General features: G+C 44.3%; 1 protein-coding gene across 10 annotated transcripts in view; it reads right to left on the bottom strand.

Annotated features, from left to right (window-relative positions):
- Positions 1-20,090, bottom strand: part of FAM178B (family with sequence similarity 178 member B) — a 245,345-nt gene that overhangs the window by 122,753 nt on the left and 102,502 nt on the right. For all 10 annotated transcript variants that reach the window (XM_087875813.1, XM_087875808.1, XM_087875815.1 and 7 more), the window contains 2 exons: positions 13,087-13,180; positions 3,663-3,839 (listed from right to left, as the gene is read on the bottom strand). In XM_087875813.1, coding sequence (XP_087731939.1) covers positions 3,663-3,839; positions 13,087-13,180 — 271 coding nt within the window. The remainder of the gene's footprint in view (positions 1-3,662; positions 3,840-13,086; positions 13,181-20,090) is intronic.

Here is a 20,090-nt window from a genome sequence, read left to right as displayed (position 1 = left end):
TTACGTGCTCCCATGACCCCCCTGTGCTGCCCCCACTTTTGGCACGCGATGGCAAAAAGGTTTGCCATCGCTGCTCTAGGCAAACAATGCCTTTCTCCTCGTAAGGCCACTAAGCCACTGATGCATTCAAATGCTGGGGATTCTCTTCAGGCTTGAATCGGGTTCAAAATTAGGGAGGAAACCTTCAACGGGTCATGGAGAGCTCAGCCGAGCGGGGAGGGCCAGACCAAGCCAATGCCAGCCGTTCTGCCAAGCTCGACGGGGAACTGAGGCATCCAAGCCTATGCCAGGGGGTTTATTTAAGCCGTAACAATTAATTAAGAAGCTAAACGGAAGGCGCCATTGGCTAAGATGCAAAGAAAAGCAGGATACCGATACGGGGGTATCAAACCTCCGACCTAAAAAGCCAACGGACCGAAATTCCTCGAAAAATAAATTTCAGCAGCACATCCATTGGCTGCAGGAGGAGTCCAAGGATTGCAAGAAAACACACACACAAAAAAAGGAGTGAAAAAAGAATATATATACGTTGCTGGCAAATAGGGCCCTTCCTATTTAACGTTATTGTACAACTTAACGTGTTAGAATGACATGTTGACATGCTAGAACAATTAATCAGCGGAACAACCTGCCTCCAGAAGTTGTGAATGCTCCAACACTGGAAGTTTTTAAGAAGAGATTGGATAGCCATTTGTCTGAAGTGGTGAAGGGTTTCCTGCCTAAGCAGGGGGTTGGACTAGAAGACCTCCAAGGTCCCTTCCAACTCTGTTATTCTATTCTATTCTATTCTATTCTATTCTATTCTATTCTATTCTATTCTAATTCTACCCTACCCTACCCTACTCTACTCTACTCTACTCTAGACTCCTGTGTCGGTGTGAACATCTTTTCAAAGTGTTTGCTGTAGAATTTCCAACAGCTGCCCTGGCAATTTTTAAAATTCTCGTTGGGCTCCTGTTCCTCTAACTGCTGCGTGATGGAATAAATTAAATACGCGAAGCTCCCCTCCGTCATTTTTCTTTCTGTTAAAAGAACACCGATCTCAGGAGGAGAAACAGCAATCTATTTGTTGTTTGACACTTAGCACCAAATGGAAAGCACTTTGTCTGCTCAGATCGTCTAGGGGGGATTTTCGTCTTCATCCCACTGAGAAGTTGGAAGTGAGTGAGGCTGGGTGGAGAATCCATCTCGCCTCAAACTCTTTGTGTAAGCAACTTCTCTTTAGAATAATCTGGTGTCTATTGTGGCAGATCTCAGCATCTCATCCTGCTGGGGCAGAATAACACAATAACAGAGTAACAGGGCAGGGAGGGACCTTGGAGGTCGTCTAGTCCAGCCCTCTGTTCAAGCAGGAGACCCTATACAATTCTGGACAAATAGCTGTCCAATCTCTTCTTAAAATCTTCCAGTGATGGAGCAGCCACAACCTCTTGAGGCAAGCTGTTCCACTGGTTATTTTTCTCATTGTCAGGAAATTTCTCCTTATCTCTAGGTTGGTTTTCTCTATGATTAGTTTCCATCCTTTGCTTCTTGTCCTGCTTTTTGGTGTTTTGGAGAATAGCTTGACTCCCTCTTCTTTTGAGCAGCCCCTGAGATATTGGGACACTGCTATCATGTCTCCCCTAGTCCTTCTTTTCATTAAACTAGACATACCCAGTTCCTGCAACCGTTCTTCCTATGTTTTAGCCTCCAGCACCCTAATCCTCTTTGTTGCTCTTTTCTGCACTCTTTCTAGAGTCCCAACATATTTTTTACATTGTGGCGACCAAAACTGGATGCAAGATTCCAAGGGTGTCCTTACCAAGGCCTTATAAAGTGGTATTAACACCTCACATGATCTTGATTCTATCCCTCTGTTAATGCAGCCTAGAACTGTGTTGGCTTTTTTTGGCAGCTGCTGCACACGGCTGGCTCCTATCTAAATGGTTGTCCACTAGGACTCTAAGATCCCCCTCACAGTTACTGCTACTGAGCCAGGTTTCACCTAATCTGTACATATGTATGTATGTATGTATGTATGTGTGTGTGTGTGTGTGTGTGTATATATATATATATATATATATATATAGGTCTTTGGTTATTCGGGTCTTCTCCCACGGAAAATTGGAAGTGTCTTGGCGACGTTTCGACGAAGTCTCATTTGCTCATTTGTGTTGGACCTGATCTTTGTGTGTTAAGTGAATTTCGTTGTATGGGTATACTGTGTATACATGTACAATGACAATATTATTATTATTATTATTATTATTATTATTATTATTATTATTATTATTATTATTTAATCTTTAGTGAGATTCACAGCCTTTGAGGCCGGTTAATAGCTCAGCAGCTCGAGTCCTAACCAAGGACCTAGGAAGGTATCGTCAGAGGATGTAAGCTGTTCCGAGTAAGGTGGTTTTTTGTCGAGTCAAAATGTTCAAGTCCGGCAAATTTAGAATTTCTAAATAGCAGGGTAGCCCTTTGGTTATTGCTCCAATTACAATCGGGACAACACACGATTTCTTTTTCCACAGTCGCTCAACTTCATTGATATTATTATTATTATTATTATTATTATTATTATTATTATTATTTCATTAAAAATGAAACTCAGTCAATTGGACATTTAAAAATGTGTCACAGATACGATTGACTGGTGCTAATGGCTGATAGGGGTTGCTGCCAGCGTCCTAGGTATCAACCAAGTACCTTCTTAAGATGTACGATGTTCCAAGTAGTGCAGTTTTTTGCAGTTCTGCTGGTGTCATTGCAGGGAGCTGCAATTTCTTGATGTGTTTTGTAAAATTCTTGGACCTGGTACCAAGTGCCCCAATGACAATGGGTATAACGGTTACATGTTTCATCCATAGCTGTGTAGTTTCGATGGCCAGGTCACGATATTTCATGATTTTTTCCAGTTCTTTTTCTTCAACTCTGGCATCTCCTGGTACCGCGATGTCAATAAATTGTACATTTCGGTTTTCGACAACTGTGATATCTGGTGTGTTGTGTTCCAAGTGACGATCCATCTGTATTCAAAAGTCCCACAAGATCTTCACCTTTTCATTTTCTATAACTTTTTCCACTTTATGTTCCCATTACTTTTTGGATACAGGTAAGTCGTATTTTTTACATAATGGCCAGTGGATTAATTTAGCAACTCGGTCGGGTCTAGCTTTGTAATCAGTCTGTGCGATTTTGCTGCATTCGCATATGAAATGTGAAACAGTTTCGACTTTGTTGTTGCCAAATCGGCAGTTTGGATTGTCGGTGGATTTTTGTATCTTTGCTTTCATGGCATTAGTTTGTAGTGCTTGTTCTTGAGCAGCGAGTATTAAGTTAGTATTAATTATAGTATATTAATTAAGTTGTTGTTGTTGTTGTTATTATTAATGACCAAAGCAGCATGGCAGCATCATGGTCATTTGGACACGTGTGGCCTTGCATGTTGATGCTAATCATCACTAAAATGCCCAAAGTGGCATGGCCCTTTGGACATGTGTGGGCAATGAATGTTGATGCTAACCACTAGAATGATCAAAGCACGAGGGCCCTTTGGACATGTGTGGGCTTGCATGTTGATGCTAACCGTGCCACTCTGACCCCTTGCCTCCCCTTGAAGATGCTGCAACGGGCAGGCTCAGGAGAAAACCAAAATGGCAGCTCGGTTCTGTGGCCCTTACCGTTTCCTCCCATTTCTGGAGGCCTTCAAGCAAAACCAGCAGCAGTTGTTGTAGGTCTATCAGGGGCTGTTTCCGCAGATTCCGGTCCAGGCTCACCCGACACAATAGTGAGATGATGGCCAGGCGTTGGTGGTCTGGGTAGCAGCGCGGCTGGGTTGTCACGCACAATGCCAGGAACTAGAGAGGAAAGGAGAAACCAAAATAGTTATCAGGAGGACGTGACGGTGTTTCCCTAAAAGGCTGACTCAGCCGAGGCAGGAAAGGAAAGGTGGAGTGCGGATAAAAGCAGGAGGCAGGGTCATTCCATGACCCGTTTGGAGTATCGCAGAAGGGTCTTCCTGCGCTTTTCTGCCACGCTGGTAATTTCCATGCCAGCTGGGTGTGTAAAGCCACTGAACCTCCCGTGAGCCAGCTGGAGCTGGGACAATCAGCCACGTAGCGGCTGAAGTCAGACCCCGGGGAAACCTTGCATCCGATGACAGAGCAGTCCGATGACAATATACTGGTTATGAGCTGTGGTAGCGCAGTGGTTAGAACGCGGTACTGCAGGCTAATTCTGCTGACTGCCGGCTGCCTGCAATTTGGCAGTTCGAATCTCACCAAGCTCAAGGTTGGCTTAGCCTTCCATCCTTCTGAGGTTGGTGACATTGTAAACCGCTTAGAGAGGGTTGTGAAGCACCATGAAGTGGTATATGTCTAAATGCTATTGCTGTTTTCCTTCCTTCCTTCCTTCCTTCCTTCCTTCCTTCCTTCCTTCCTTCCTTCCTTCCTTCCTTCCTTCCTTCCTTTCCTTCCCTTCCCTCCCTCCCTCCCTCCCTCCCTCCCTCCCAGTGGTTAGAATGCAGAATTGCAGGCTAACTCTGCCCACTGCCAGCAGTTCAATCTTAACCAGCTCAAAGTTGACTCGGCCTTCCATCCTTCCGAGGTGGGTAAAATGAGGACCCAGATTGTTGCAGTCAATATGCTGACACTGTAAACCACTTAGAGATAGATGTAAAGCACTGTGAAGCGGTATATAAGTCTAAGTGCTAAATGCTATTGCTATTAACCTGTGCTTTAAACTTTAGGAAGACCTTTTGCCCCTAAGTTCCGTTTGCTGATCATCATCTCCTTGGCTTGATGTCCCTGGGCTCTCTTATCTCTGGCCACTTTGGGGGTTCTTCTACTTTGCAGTGCGCTTTTCAGAACCCTCCAAAATGTATGAAAGATTGGTAAAGTAAATAGAGAGACTTCCAAAACAGAATAATAAGTAGCTCAGAGTTGAAATGAGGGGTCCTTGGTGCTCTCTGAGCTTGGTGGTTTTCTTGCAGATGTTTCATTACCCAACTTGGTAACATCATCAGTGCTAGAACGGAGTGGGGTTTGCAGGGAGGAGGAGGAGGAGGAAGACGCCTATGGGGTCCTTGGTGCTCTCTGAGCTTAGTGGTTTTCCTGCAGTTGTTTCATTACCCAATCATCAGTAACATCATCAGTGCTAGCAGGGAATTAGATAAACTAGGTAACGTCATGAGTGAAACGTCTGTAAGAAAAGCTCAGAGAGCACCAAGGGCCCCTCCTAGATAGGGGGACCCCTTTTTTTAACCAACACACAGACCTGAGAAGCAATTATGTTCAAGGATACACACACAGACATGCACATCAGGTATTCAAGGTTATGTTTAAATACATTTCAGTCTTGAATAAACAGCAACAACCACAGAAAGATGCAGGCTGAAAAAAATACATCAAACTCCTCAAAATCCAAAAATCGCAGGAACGATTCCGCCAACAGCACCAACTCGACTTTCCGGTGTCAAATGGAGGCGACAATAGCCGGTTCTTGTACAGCGAACAAACAGGGGCTGCAAATTGTTGCCGGGGAGTTCAAGTCGCTGTCTATGATCTGGTTGTGTCTCTTTGCGATAAATGCCGACTGAACATGTCAAGTGAGCGGAATAAAACTGACGTGTTTGGTTTTCTCTCTGAGACAGACGCTGATAAAGCGAAGGCAGGTCGAAGTGGCTTCGCGAAAAAGAATGGGACGAGAAGCAGGAAGCGCCAATAAACATCCAAAGCATCACCTTTGAATGGATTAATAGACGAGTCAAAAAGAGGGCTGTGAAAATATCTACAGACCCCTTGCATCCTGGACATCAACTGTTTCTGCAGGGTTCGAATCTCGCCAAGGCTCAAGATTGACTCAGCCTTCCATCCTTTCTAAGGTAGGTGAAATGAGGACCCAGTTTGTGGGGGCAATAAGCTGACTTTATATAAATATACAAAAGGATGAAGGCTATTGCTGAGCACATTGTAAGCCGCCCTGAGTCTTCGGAAAAGGGCGGCATATAAATCAAATAAAAATAATAATAAAAAAAAAACTGTTTCTACTCCTATCCTCAAAATGACGCTATAGAGCACTGCACACCAGAACAACTAGACACAAGGACAATTTTTCTCCGAACGCCATCACTCTGCTAAAGAAATAATTCCCTCAACACTGTCAAACTATTTACTAAGTCTGCATTACTATTAATCTTCTCATCGTTTCCACCACCCACCTCCTTCCACTTATGACTGTATGACTATAATTTTGTTGCTTGTATCATTACGATTTATATTGGTTTATTCAGTTTCCTAGTATGATTTATGTTGATTGCTTATTTAGTGTCCTATGACTAACACTAAGTGTTGTATCTTATGATTGATGATGAATGTATTTTTAGGATGACTATGATCATCATTTATCACTTATAGCTTTTATGTACACTGAGAGCTTATGCACCGAAGACAAATTCCTTGTGTGTCCAATCAGGCTTGGCCAATAAAGAATTCCATTCCATTCCATTCTATCTCCATTATTCTATTCTATTCTATTCTATTCTATTCTATTCTATTCTATTCTATTCTATTCTATTCTATTCTATCTCCATTATTCTACTCTACTCTATTCTATTCTATTCTATTCTATCTCCATTATTCTATTCTATTCTATTCTATTCTATTCTATTCTATTCTATGCTATGCTATGCTATGCTATGCTATGCTATGCTATGCTATTCTATCTCCATTCTTCTATTTTATTTCTATTTTTATTTCTATTTCTATTTATTTCTATTTCCATCCCATCCCATCCCATCCCCATTCCCATTCTATTCTCCAGGTCATGGGATAACAGCTTCCAAAACCCTTTGAAGAGGTTGAAGAATCCAAATTTGTGTGCGTGGGGGGGGTGCTCAGTGCTCTCTCTTGTTGGGTTTTCTTCCAGGTCTAGAACAACTTGCCATGGCCAACTCATCACAGCCAACTCGCTGCAAGACAACTGACCGTGGGACAAGAGTTACACAACAACTCTATTTGTTATCGACTAGATAGAATGAAGGTCAAAAGGTCGCGAATTTGGGGAAGCCAAATTCATTTAACTGCCGTGTTACTAATTTAACAACTGCAGGTATTCGCTTAACAAAAGTGGCAATGAAAGTGGTAAAACGGGGCAAAACCTGCTTTAAAATTTTCTCACTTAGCCACAGAAATTCTGAGCTCCATTTTTGTGGTCGTAAGTCGAGGACTATCTGTATTTTCTCCATGACAACCTGCCTCCAATGGTGGACCCAACATCACTGAAAGGAGCTTCTTCCACCTTGCTTGCTGCTTCTCTTCTTCTTTTCTTGCCTAAGCAGGGGGTTGGACTAGAAAACCTCCAAGGTCCCTTCCAACTTCTCTTCTCTTCTCTTCTCTTCTCTTCTCTTCTCTTCTCTTCTCTTCTCTTCTCTTCTCTTCTCTTCTCTTCTCTTCTCTTCTCTTCTCTTCTCTCTTCTCTTCTCTTCTCTTCTCTTCTCTCCTCTCCTCTCCTCTCCTCTCCTCTCCTCTCCTCTCCTCTCCTCTCCTCTCCTCTCCTCTCCCCTCCCCTCCCCTCCCCTCCCCTCCCCTCTCCGTTCCATGCTCCTTTGACATTTAGTCATGCCGGCCACATGATCATGGAGACGCCTTCGGACAGTGCTGGCTCTTCGGCTTTGAAACAGAGATGAGCACCGCCCCCTAGAGGCGGGAACGACTAGCACATATGTGCGAGGGGAACCTTTAACTGAGCTCCATTCAGTTGCCCAGACTCCATCCCGCAAGGAATTATGGGGTCGTTAAAAGATTATGGTGATGGCCCTCTTGATGATAATTGTATGTTTTCATTTGTTCTCTAATCCACATGCAGGTCTGTCTATCTTGAGATGCTGAGCATGTTATCTTGCCAAGCGAATATTAAAGTGTACGTACCTCCCCCACCGGGTTTTTCCACTGCAATCAGTTGTTCCGTTGGAGAAATCGCCAGACAGCAGTTTATTTTCCTTAAGTTATTGGGCCTGCAACATCTCTGGCTTCTAAGAAGATTGCACAGAGACCTTCTCAGCAGGTTTCCTAAAAAGCAGAGTCTTTTTTTCTTTTCTTTTCTTTTCTTTCTTTTCTTTTTTTCTTTTTTTTTTTTGCAAAACGTTACAATTTCTCCACCTCTGTAACTGCCACAGCTTTGTCTTCGGTTAAGAAAAAAAAGAAGAAGAAGAAGAAGAAGAAGAAAAAGAAGAAGTGATCTTTGGCTTGCCTGCAAACACATCAATTGCAACTGTCTGCGGAATTTGATTGCCCCCCTGTCACCCGTTCATAGTGACAAGAAAAATTGTCCCAGCTGCACGCCGCCTATGTTTCATCGCGTGGCTTTCAATGCGACAACTCCTATTTTTCTTTTGACGCTTTCTCCGTTGCCCGTCTCTGAACGGTTGAGGGTGAAAACCCTGGAAAAATTACTCCTTGTGGCAGCGTTTTGCGGAGAGCGTCAGATCTTCAGGGCCAACGTTTTCTATACCAGGAAGGCTTCCACGGAACAAATGGCTTTTGATGCTTTAATACTATGACAATTTCAATTATGCTTTGCCCACGTGAAACCCTAATCCATGGATGGTGAACCTTTTTGGCACCGAGTGCCCAAACCGGAATGTGCGTGCATGTGCATTCACGTGCCAGAGCACCGGAAACCCGAATACTGGCTGGCCGGCGCACACATGCCTGTTTTTTAGCCATTTTCAGGGCTTTTTCAGGGCGTTTTCAGGGCATTTTCAGGCTGTTTTCCAGGCCATTTTCAAGCTGTTTTCTGGGTCATTTTTGGGTGGTTTTCTGGCTATTTTCGAGGCTGTTTTCTGGCCATTTTCAGTTGCTCCAGCATGCCTTTTATTTGGCCGTTTTTGGGGCCATTTTCTGGCCATTTTTGGGGGTGTTTTCATGCCGGTTTTTTGGGCGTTTTCAGGCTGTTTTCCGGGCCATTTTCAAGCCATTTTCTGGGCCATTTTTGGGTGGTTTTCTGACCGTTTTCCAGGCTGTTTTCTGGCCATCTTCCAGCGCTCCAGCATGCCTGTTATTTGGCCATTTTTGGGGCCATTTTCAGGCTGTTTTTCAGGGTGTTTTCATGCTTTTTTCTGGCCGTTTTCAGGCTGTTTTCTGGGCCATTTTCAAGCCATTTTCTGGGCCATTTTTGGACGGTTTTCTGGCTATTTTTCGGGGTGTTTTCATGCCGGTTTTTTGGACACTTTCAGGCTGTTTTCCGGGCCATTTTCAAGCCATTTTCTGGGCCGTTTTTGGGCGGTTTTCTGACCGTTTTCCAGGCTGTTTTGTGGCCATCTTGCGGCGCTGCAGCATGCCTGTTATTTGGCCATTTTTGGGGCCATTTTCTGGGCCAATTTCAGGCCGTTTTTCAGGGTGTTTTCATGCCATTTTGGGGGGCATTTTCAGACCGTTTTCGGGCCATTTTCAAGGCTATTATTGGGCCGTTTTCCGGTGCTGCAGCGCCTGCGAAGACATGCCGGAAACCAGAAGAGCAGCTGGTGACGGCACGCATGCCGACAGAGAGGGCTCTGCATGCCACCTCTGGCACACGTGCCATAGGTTTGCAATCACGGCCCTAATCCCTTGGTTTAGTGGCACCACAATTCAACTGGCACGAGGAGGATTTCACTCTGTGACAAATGGAGGATTAACAAGGAAGCCACCAGAGCAGGTGGTGGTAGATGTGCAGGAGCTAATAATCAATAAAGATAGTCCTCTAGAGCCCCAAATTTCTGCTGCTAAGTGAGTCGTTTCTTAAGTGAATTCTGCCCCGTTTTACGACTTTCCTTGACATGCTTGCTAAACGAATCCCTGCTTTTCATAAATTAGTGACACGGTTGTTAAGCGAATCTGGCTTCCCCACTGGCTTGGCTCGTCAGAAGGCCGCAAAAGGGGGCACTGCAACCATCATAAATATGAGTCGGTTGCCAAACATCAGAATATTGATCGCATGATCATGGGGATATTGGAACAGTCGTAAGTCTGAAAAATGGCCATAAGTCCCTTTTTTTCAGTGCCGTTGTAACTTCGATTGGACACTCAACGAACGTGTTGTGACTCCGACCCCCGAGGCCGACTTATTGGAGGGAGAAGGCTCCGAACATGAAGGACAGGAGTTGGCCAGGCCTCCCTCTCCAGGACCCTCCTCTCTGGCAATGCCTCAGGTGTCTCCCGAAGGAGAAGAGATTGGCCAGGAGCCAGGTATCTCCTCGCAGTCGGACAGTGACGGAGATAAGTCTTGGCTGGATCCACGCCAGCGTCGGAGAGACAAGCGCACGCAGCAGAAAAGGAGGCATGCCAGAGATTAAGCTGAGTCACTGGACCACACCCCACAGGGGATAAAAGGGGGAGAGGTGGCCATTCAGACTCTGTGACGGACAAAACTAACTACTAGCGAGTCGCATTGTATCTTTTAAACAATGTTATCTGCCTTGGATTTAATACGGACTGGACTTGACAATTCTTGAACTGTGTGTATATTGTTTGGGTTTATCTGTCAGAGGAACACCCCCTCCCTCTATGAGTAAAGTTCTTGGCAAGCAGCTACTGGCTGCCAATCCTCTTATCAAAAGAATTTATTGTCTGCCAGTTTTATTTAACCCCTGGCTATCTGTTTGTGTGCGTGTGTGAGACGGGGACAGAACAGAACTCTTATTCAATTGAGGACTGCCTGTACATCAGTTGCCCCAGATTTGGAGCTCCGCCAACGCGTTCGGACAGTTACAAGGACTGGGAAAACTTGACGTTGCAATAGAAATACAATAATGTAAAACATGAATCACAAATTGCGAATAACCTCCTTCTTATACAAAAGCGTCTCAAGATAGTTTCCAACGGGCGCTGCAGAACCATAACAGCAGGAGATTAAAAATAATGCAAAAGCATGAAGAATGAAAAAGAATATTAATACCCATTAATATTCATGCGTGGAGGGCCTGAGTGGAGAGACGGAAAGAAAGAGGACCTCAATGGGTGCTTAAAAGATATAACTGTAGGTTTCTTTTGAGATTTACTGGAGAAGATTCACCCATAAGCAGCCAAAAGATACATTCCCTTAATCTTGGTGCCTCTTTTGATGATCCTAATCACTGACCAGGTCAATAAATGTGGAGGTCCTTCATCAGTCGTCCCGATTCCAAGTTATCTAAGGCCATATCTATATCGAAATGGTGTTCTGACCCAGCTCCCTCAACACGACAAACCCTCTGAAGTGAACTCAAAAGATTTCTTTATTAGGAGCGCCGGCAAAAAGTTTTTCTCTCAGGCTAACAAGTCCGTCTGGCTGGAAGATGAATAGTTGTCTGCCACATCTATTCATCTCCATCCCCTGCCTCTTATCCCCAGAGCTAGAGTGGGGCTTCGCTAGCAGCGGTGGCTCTTCCGTCCCAAGGACCGGCCCATAGATTTCCACTGCTCTCCTCTCCTCTGCCTTCTGTAAATCCACATATCAGGCACTGGACCCAGCTGTTCCTCCTCTTCCTCATCAGCCACCTCCAGATCTGAGGGCTGTTGATCCTCCATCTGAGGGCTGACGGACGGCCCAGGCTCCGCCTCTCTCTCTCTCTCTCTCTGCCAGCTCCATTCCCTCTTCCCCCTCAGAGCTCTCAGGTTGCCTAGATGCTGACCCTCACTCCCACACCACCTCCTCTGATTTGGCAGTGGGAGGGGCCGGCGGCCGGCGGCCGACAGGCCACAATAGATGAGAATTTAGATTCCAAATGATTGGGAACCATGATATATTCTTGGTCCTTTATGACATCACGTATTAAAATTCCTTAGATTATTTATGTTTCTGCCACACCAACCTTATCTCAACAAAGAGTGGGTAGCTAAATATAAACTGATCCACCTAAAGAAGTAGAACTATGAATTAATTCCACTTGAAATACATTTGGGATCCTGTTCTCACCAGATTCATAATGCCGCGCTTTATTAATAACAAAATTCGCTGTTTATTTCCCCCCCCCCGATCAAAAATGCTAAAAGGGCAGAAAAAAGTACATGAGTGGAAATGTCATGTAAATAATGAAGCTCTGTTTCAGAAAGAGTTTAAATCGGGAAAATCTGCATACAGGTAGTCCTCAATTTACGACCATAACTGAGCCCAACATTTCTGTTGCTGTGCGAGACAGTTGTTAAGCGAATTTTGCCCCATTTTACAACCCTTTTCGCCACTGTTGTTAAGTGAATCATTGTAATTGTTAAATTAGAAACCCAGTTGTTAAGTGAATCTGGTTTCCCCCATTGAATTTCCTTGTCATGAGTTCAAATATGCTGCAAACGTCATAAAATATGAGTCAGTTGCCAAATGGCCGAAGTTTGATCACATGACCACGGGGATGCTGCAATGGTCATAAGTGTGAAGAACGGCCATAAGTCACTCTTTTCAGTGCCGTTGTAACTTGAAACGGTCACTAAATGAACTGCTGCAAGTTGAACACTGCCTATGTTACAAACCAGCATAAGGAAAATTCGGGTAGCAAGTATTATTTATTTATTATTTATTTATTTATTTATTTATTATTCCAATTTATATACCGCCCTTCTCCCAAGGGACTCAGGGCGGTGTACAGCCAAAAGTAAAAACACACAAATATAAAATTTTAAAACGATTTAAAAGCATATTAAATAATTTGGCCCAGCTATTCAAATAAAACACCCGTATTAGAATTTTTTAAAAAATTTAAAAAGTTTTTAAAAATTAGGCCTGCCCGGCTTGTTCAAATAAAAACGTTTTGAGGGCACAGCGAAAGGTGCATAAGTCGGGAATCCTCCGTATCCCGGAGTAATGAAAAGCAGTGTGATTCACATGAAAAGAAGTTCTAGAAATATTTCTGTTCATGGTATTAAATTAGGGGGATAGATGTAAAATGGTGCTCGTAAGCTCCGCAGAGTCGCCACTAGGCAAAATGGGTGGTGTAGAAGTTTAACAAATAAATAATAAAGTCCTTACATTGCAAGATATTGAAAGTGGGAAAATTATGAAAGTTTCTACAGTTTTAAAAAAACCAAACAAACCAAATAACAATAACAAATAAATAAATAAATGGATAATAAATAAATAAATAAAATAAATGCCTACCTTGAACGTATCTTCCAGCATTGGTATGAAGCTAAGCTGGAAGTAGATATTTTCGTTCTTAACATCTGCAGGATGAGAAGAGTATTCTGGGAATCTGCAAATGGAGAAAGAGAAAGTCAACAGAGGGGGAGCAAAGATAGACTTGACCGTTTTTTGCAACTGGAGCAGGCAGCCAATCTGAAGAGCCATGTCCACCCCTTGGAAGGTCATCAACCAAGATGACCTTCCTGACCAAGCTCCATCAAATTTGATGGGAACTTCCTGGAAATTTACAATGCTCTCCTCTAAGTTCCTCTAATGTTCCTCTCCTCTAATGAGGAGTCTGCCTCATCACTTATATTTCTGTTTTGGATTCCACTCTCCTTACTTTGGAGGAAGCCGCCTACAGTGGTGGCCAAAATTGTGGAAACCTTTTGGGAAAAGTGTATTTTCTAAAACTAGCTAATAACACCACTTTTTTTTGGAGTAGTACCATAAAATTATATATCAATGGAAAGATAATGTAATCAAGAATGTAATGCGGTAACTTTTAGGAAGGATTTGCTATTAGACTAGCAGTTACATTAGAAAGAAGAAAAGTGAAACGCGTAGAAAAAACGAGAGATACAAAAATGATCACCATGTCAGTTAATACTTAGTGGAGTAACCTTTAGCATGAATTACGGCCTTACAACGTCTTCCCATGGAGTGAACCAAGTCTTTGAGTTCTGCAGCTGTTCTAATGTGAAACCAAGATTGAATGATGGCTTCTATTAACTGGGTTTTATTGCTGGGTCGCTTCTGACTAACCAGTTTCTTTAGTCGGCTCAATAGATTTTCAATTGGATGAAGGTCTGGGCTATTCCCAGGCCATTCCAACAGTGGAATATAATTATCTTGAAACTCCAAAAGGTAACTGGGTTGTTTTTTTTCTTGAGGAAGAAGAAAACATTTGGCTTCTCCTCCAAGAAGCTGTTTTCCTTGAGGAGGAAGAAGAATCTGATGACAGTGAAGCTTTTTGGATGAGAAGCCGAAATGTTTTCTTCTTCCACAAGGAAAAAAAAACCAATCCAGTTACGTTTAGAAGAAGAAAAAAGGCATTTGAGGTGAATTCTGGATGTTGGAAGTCCACAACTCTCAAAAATTGCCAAGGTTGGACACTCCTGGTTTAAATGGACTCCTTCAAAATCAAATTCAATGCAGAGTACAATTTCAAAAGCCCCAAATGGAAAGGTCTCATATGATCCAGAAACTGTTTAATATTTGCTACTTTTCTAGGAAGAGAAAAATCATGGGAAGTTGGGGTTGTTTGAATTCTAAACCGAATCCAAAGGGTTCTAAATTCTAAAGGAGCCTTGGTGGCACAGCGGACTAAAGTGCTGTTAAGTAGTACGTAGCTGCCAGCTGCCTGCAATTATTGCAAGTTCAAATCTCACCAGGCTCAAGGTTGACTCAGCCTTCCATCCTTCCGAGGTAGGTAAAATGAGGACCCAGTTTGTGGGGGCAATAAACTAACTTTGTATAAAAAAGGACACCTCTTAGGGGGGCCCGAAAGCCCCTAAGGGCATATACCTTAGGTATATACCTAAGCAGGTATATACAAAAGTATGAAGGCTATTGCTTAACACATTGTAAGCCGCCCTGAGTCTCCGGAAAAGGGCGGCATATAAATCGAACCAATAAATAAATAAAATAAATAAATTGAAATCCTGGGCATCCCCCTAATTTAAAACATTAGGTAACAGCACTTCTGATGGCAACCTTCCTCCCAACACGCGCAATTTCCCATTCACGGACTTCAATGCCAAGAATTTTCAGAGTATAACCATTCAATTAAAGTTCAATTAAGAGAAGAGCTGTAAATCAGGAACAGAAACATTTAGAACACAACAGATTGAATCCTGATTTATTCATGGTCGGAATAATTATGAGTTAAGATCGACGTGACTCAAGAGTCCTGACTGAGTGAACTTAATCCAGGCCTAAAGCAATAGTTGGGGTTGATGAGCTAAGATTGCAACATATCTCATTTCTACATTATGCTAGATTTGACCCAAGTTTTACAAAATGCATTTTTAACCCATCATGCTTCTATCATTCCCAACCAGGGGTGAAATGCTCCCAGTTCAGACCGGATCACCCGATCCGGTAGCGATGGCATCGGGTGGTTCGGAGAACCGGTAGCAAAAATCCCTGCCCCCCCCCAATGCCCAGCTGAGCCGCGCAATCATTAAAGGCTTTTTTAAACTTTTAAAAGCATTTTTTCTACAACCTCTTCGGCCGAAAAAATGCTTTTAAAAGTAAAAAAAAAAAGTCTCTGATGATTACCCTGCTCAGCTGGGATCGTCAGAGGCTTTTAAAAGCAGTTTTTTACAGCCTCTTCAGCTGAAGAGGTTGTAGAAAAAATGGTTTTAAAAGTAAAAAATAAAAAATTGGCCACGCCCACCCAGTCACATTAGCCCCCCCCCCAACAAGCCACGCCCACAGAACCGGTAGTAACAAATTTTACAAAATTTCACCACTGTTCCCAACCCTTCGACCTTGTACAATCTCCCTTCCTCCTACCTTTGGAACACCGAGAACAGGTAGAGAACATAGGAGCTACCCAGTGGTGGGATTCAAAATTTTTACTACCGGTTCTGTGGCCGTGGCTTGATGGGCATGGCAGGGGTAGGATACTGTAAAATCCCCATTCCCACCCTACCCCCCTCATCTGCTTTCCAGCTCCGTTCTCCTGTGCAGGGCAACAAAAGAAGACCAAGCCAATCATCCGGGACTCGATCAGCTGGGATTCGGGAGGCAGCGAATAGATCGGGGACAGGGCCAGCCAGAGGTGGTATTTGCCAGTTCTCCGAACTACTCAAAATTTCTGCTACCAGTTCGCCAGTGTTGTTGTCTGCATGTCACCACAATCGCAAAGGGTAGAAGCCATGGGATAACCCCATTTGTTCGGAGTGTCTTTGTATCTTGTGTCTTGTAAAAAGCAGAGTGGGTACAACAAGACCCAGAGGCAAGTCTTAGATAAAGTAATCCTTCTACCTGCATGTTAAGCCCTGCTGGAATCTCACAATCAGGTGCCTTCCTCAAAAGCTGCGATGGTGGTTCTAGGTGGCAAGGTAGACCCTCCAGGTGTATGTGTGGGGCCGGGAGAGAGAAATGATGGGAGCCCAGAGGCCAGACAGGGCGAGACCAGAGTCCAAGGCTGCCTACCTAACCAGGGAATTCAAGCCAAGTGATCTAATTCAAGTGAATTAGAAGGATTAAGATCAAGTTAGCTACTAAGGCTGTCGGAGCACACCTAGATGAAGCAGCTGGAGGAGGCTTTATGAATGGGAAGATGGTGCACTCCCAAACCCCACAGGGCTATGGGGGTTGCAAATCTTTTTTTTTTCCTCCCATTTTGCAGTTGAGCAAGAAAAAGGTTGGTTCGGGTGTGAAGGATGACAATGCAAGAAAATGCAGCGCTACCTTGGTACTCAACTGCTTTGAAGCTCATCAAATTTGGTACTCGACACATTTTGACCAGGGATAGGCTTCAAAAATATTAGCCAGGGGATCTCTGCCCGGTTTCTGGGTGCGGGTGGCCATGATGGGCATGGCCTAGTCAGTCTCCTGCACCACAGCCCTCCCTGGATTCTGGAGGGGTTTTTTGAGCCTCCGGGAGGGCGAAAATGGCCTCCCCAGGCTCCAGAGGCCCATTTTTGGCCTCCCTGAACTTCCGGTAGGCCCATTTTTTGCCCTCCCCAAGCCTCCGCTTGTGCCCTGCACTTACCTGCATCCAAAACGGTCAGCATGGGGACTCTGGGGAGGGGAGGGGAGGGGTGGGCGGGGCCAGCCAGGAGTGGGATTTGCAGGTTCTCCGAACTGCACAGAATCTTAGCTAGAAGTTTTCCTGAAATCCTGAGAACCCCCAACAGCCCACCCCTGATTTCAACGCAAACATTTTGTCCTGGTACTCATCATTTCTCAAACTTGGCAATTTTAGGATGTGTGCAACTCAACTCAACGTCTTAGAGTTGTTAAGTCTGAGAAATACCAGGACTAAACCAAAAGCAGATAAGCCACGTTGTGGAACAGTTGTTGTTGTTAGTTGCGAAGTCGTGTCTGACCCATCGCGACCCCATGGATAATATTCCTCCAGGCCTTCCTGTCCTCTACCATCCTCTGGAATCCATTTAAGCTCACGTCTACTGCTTCAGGGACTCCATCCAGCCACCTCGTCCTCTGCCGTCCCCTTCTTCTTCTGCCCTCCATCGTTCCCAGCATTCGGCTCTTCTCCAGGGAGTCCTTCCTTCTCATTAGGTGGCCAAAGCATTTGAGTTTCCTCTTCAGGATCTGGCCTTCTAAAGAGCAGTCAGGGTTGATCTCCTCTAGGACTGACTGGTTGGATGGCCTTGCAGTCCAAGGGACTCGCAGGAGCCTTCTCCAGCACCAGAGTTCAAAGGCCTCCATTCTTTGGCCTTCTCAGCCTTCCTTATGGTCCAACTTTCACAGCCATCCATTGCAACTGGGAAAACCATCGCCTTGACTATACGCGCTTTCGTTGGCAAGGTGATGTCTCTGCTTTTTACTAAGCTTGTGGAACAGTACAGTATTTAAATGTACTAGAACATATTGTAGATCCTCTTTGAAAAAGACCCATCTCTCTAAGAAGGTATCGCTTACTTAAATGGGGGTGGGGAGGGAAATGGCGCATGCTCCTTTCAGCGGCAAATAATTAAATATTTGAACCTTGCCGTCACCAGCAAACTCATCTGGGATATTTGCAATTATTCAGTGATCTTGATCGAAAGTTGACATACCCCAGGCATTGAAACTAACTCCCCAGGCTCCACCTAAGCCAGGAGTGTACAAACATGGCAACTTTAAGACTTGTGGACTTCAGCTCCCAGAATTTCCCAGCCAGCTTGGCTGGGAAATTCTGAGAGTCGAATAGGAAGACAGCTATGCTTGGTTCACTGGGGAATTCTGGGAGTTGAAGTCCACAGATCTTAAAGTTGCCAAGGTCAGTTGTTGTTTGTCAGTTGTTAGCCTGGATCTAAACAACCAATTAAAGATGAGCTAACAGTGTGCAGCAGCAGCCAAAAAAGCCAATGCAATCTTAAATTACATTAACAGAGGGATACAATCAAATTCAAGTGAAGTACTAATAGCACTCTATAAAGCCTTAGTAAGACCACACCTAGAATACTGCATCCAGTTTTGGTCACCACATTATAAAAAAAGATGTTGGGAAAAGTTGTCTAGAAAGAGTGCAGAGAAAAGCAAATATGATTAGGGGACTGGAAGCTAAAACATACGATGAACGGTTGCAGGAACTGGGCATGGCCAGTCTAGTGAAGAGAAGGACCAGGGGAGACATGATAGCAGTCTTCCAATATTTGAGGGGCTGCCACAGAGAGGAAGGGGGTCAAGCTATTCTCCAAAGCACCTGAAGGTCACACAAGGAATAATGGATGGAAACTGACCAAGGAGAGATTCAACCTGGAAATAAGGAGGAATTTTCTGACAGTGAGAACTATCAACCCATGGAACAGAAGTTGCCTTCGGAAGTTGTGGGAACTTCATCACTGGAAGCTTCCAAGAAGAAACTGGACTGCCATCGGTCAGAAATGGTCTAGGGCCTCCTGCTTGGGCAGGGGGTTGGGCTAGATGACCTCCAAGGTCCCTTCCAACTCTGTTAATCATCTGTTCAACCTCTTGGTTCAGGTGGAGGCCCTACAATTTCCCAAGAGCTCTACACTTGACCCCAGCAGACCTGAGGTCTTCAGCGCTCAAGGACAGAATTCATTTCAACCGTGGAGTAACAACTCCTCCTTCCCTTGGGGTTGAGTAAATTCAGCCGAGAAGAGACAGGGATAATTGTGCTTTTGAGGGCTGCTCCCTCCCTCCCTCCCTCTCCCACCCACGCACCCACTCTTTTTATTTTATTTTATTTTATTTCTTTGCCGGAACCACTTGAGTCCGGCACGTTGCCAGCTGCTATTTTGAGAATTAGGTTCATCCTGTCCGATGGGGATGGGGAGGCGGTTTGGGGGGGGGGGGGGCATTTTTTTTCAGGGCAATTTCATGCTTGGTTCCAAATTCTGCTCAGCTAGTCTAACCCGGGGAGGGGACCCCAGGCTCTCTTCCCCCCCCCCTTCCCCAATTCCTATTTAGGAACCTACCAATTTCAAGGCTCAGCTTCTCGGCCAGCTCAAATTGCTTTGGGCTGAAACGGAAGACTGTTCTGGATGAGTGTCCTCCTCCCCCTTTTTCTTTTCTTCTCTTTCCCTCATTTCTTCCTCTTTTTCAGAGCTAAAAGTGTTTTCAAAAGGGCTTTTTTTTTTTCAAGCTTTCAGCTCACAAATCTGACCTACATTGAAGACGGTGTAATTTAATCACAATGAAAGAAAGTTCCTTCATTCCACAATGCCACAGTTTTAACCCTTGCCATGCTCCAGAGTAGACTTTTAATCAAAACAAGGAAGATAGATAGATAGATAGATAGATAGATAGATAGATAGATAAAGAGAGAGAGAGAGAGAGAGAGAGAGAGAGAGAGATAAAGAGATAGAGAGATAGATAGATAGAGAGAGAGAGATAAAGAGATAGAGAGATAGATAGAGAGAGAGATAGAGAGAGAGAGAGAGATAAAGAGAGAGAGAGAGAGAGAGAGAGAGAGAGAGAGATAAAGAGATAGAGAGATAGATAGAGAGAGAGAGAGAGATAAAGAGATAGAGATAGATAGATAGAGAGAGAGAGAGATAAAGAGATAGAGATAGAGATAGAGAGAGAGAGAGAGAGAGAGAGAGAGAGAGAGAGAGAGAGAGAGATTTGTTTTCTTTCCTTTTCATAGGCTTTATGTGTATTTCTCTTTAGCCGGGTTCTTCTACCCTACCCTACCCTAGCCTATTCTTCACACTCACGACCATTGCAGCATCCCCATGGCCACATGATCAAAATTCAGACGCCTGGCAACTGACTCATATTTATGACGATTGCCATGTCCCGGGGGGGGGGGGTCACGTGATCCTCTTTTGCGA

This window comes from Pantherophis guttatus, chromosome 9 (genome assembly GCF_059756535.1).
Source record: "Pantherophis guttatus breed Tessera chromosome 9, ASM5975653v1, whole genome shotgun sequence".
NCBI classification, from domain to species: Eukaryota; Metazoa; Chordata; class Lepidosauria; order Squamata; family Colubridae; genus Pantherophis; species Pantherophis guttatus.
The sequence above is the reverse complement of the archived record's forward strand: the minus strand, read 5'-3'. Positions and strand labels throughout refer to the sequence as shown.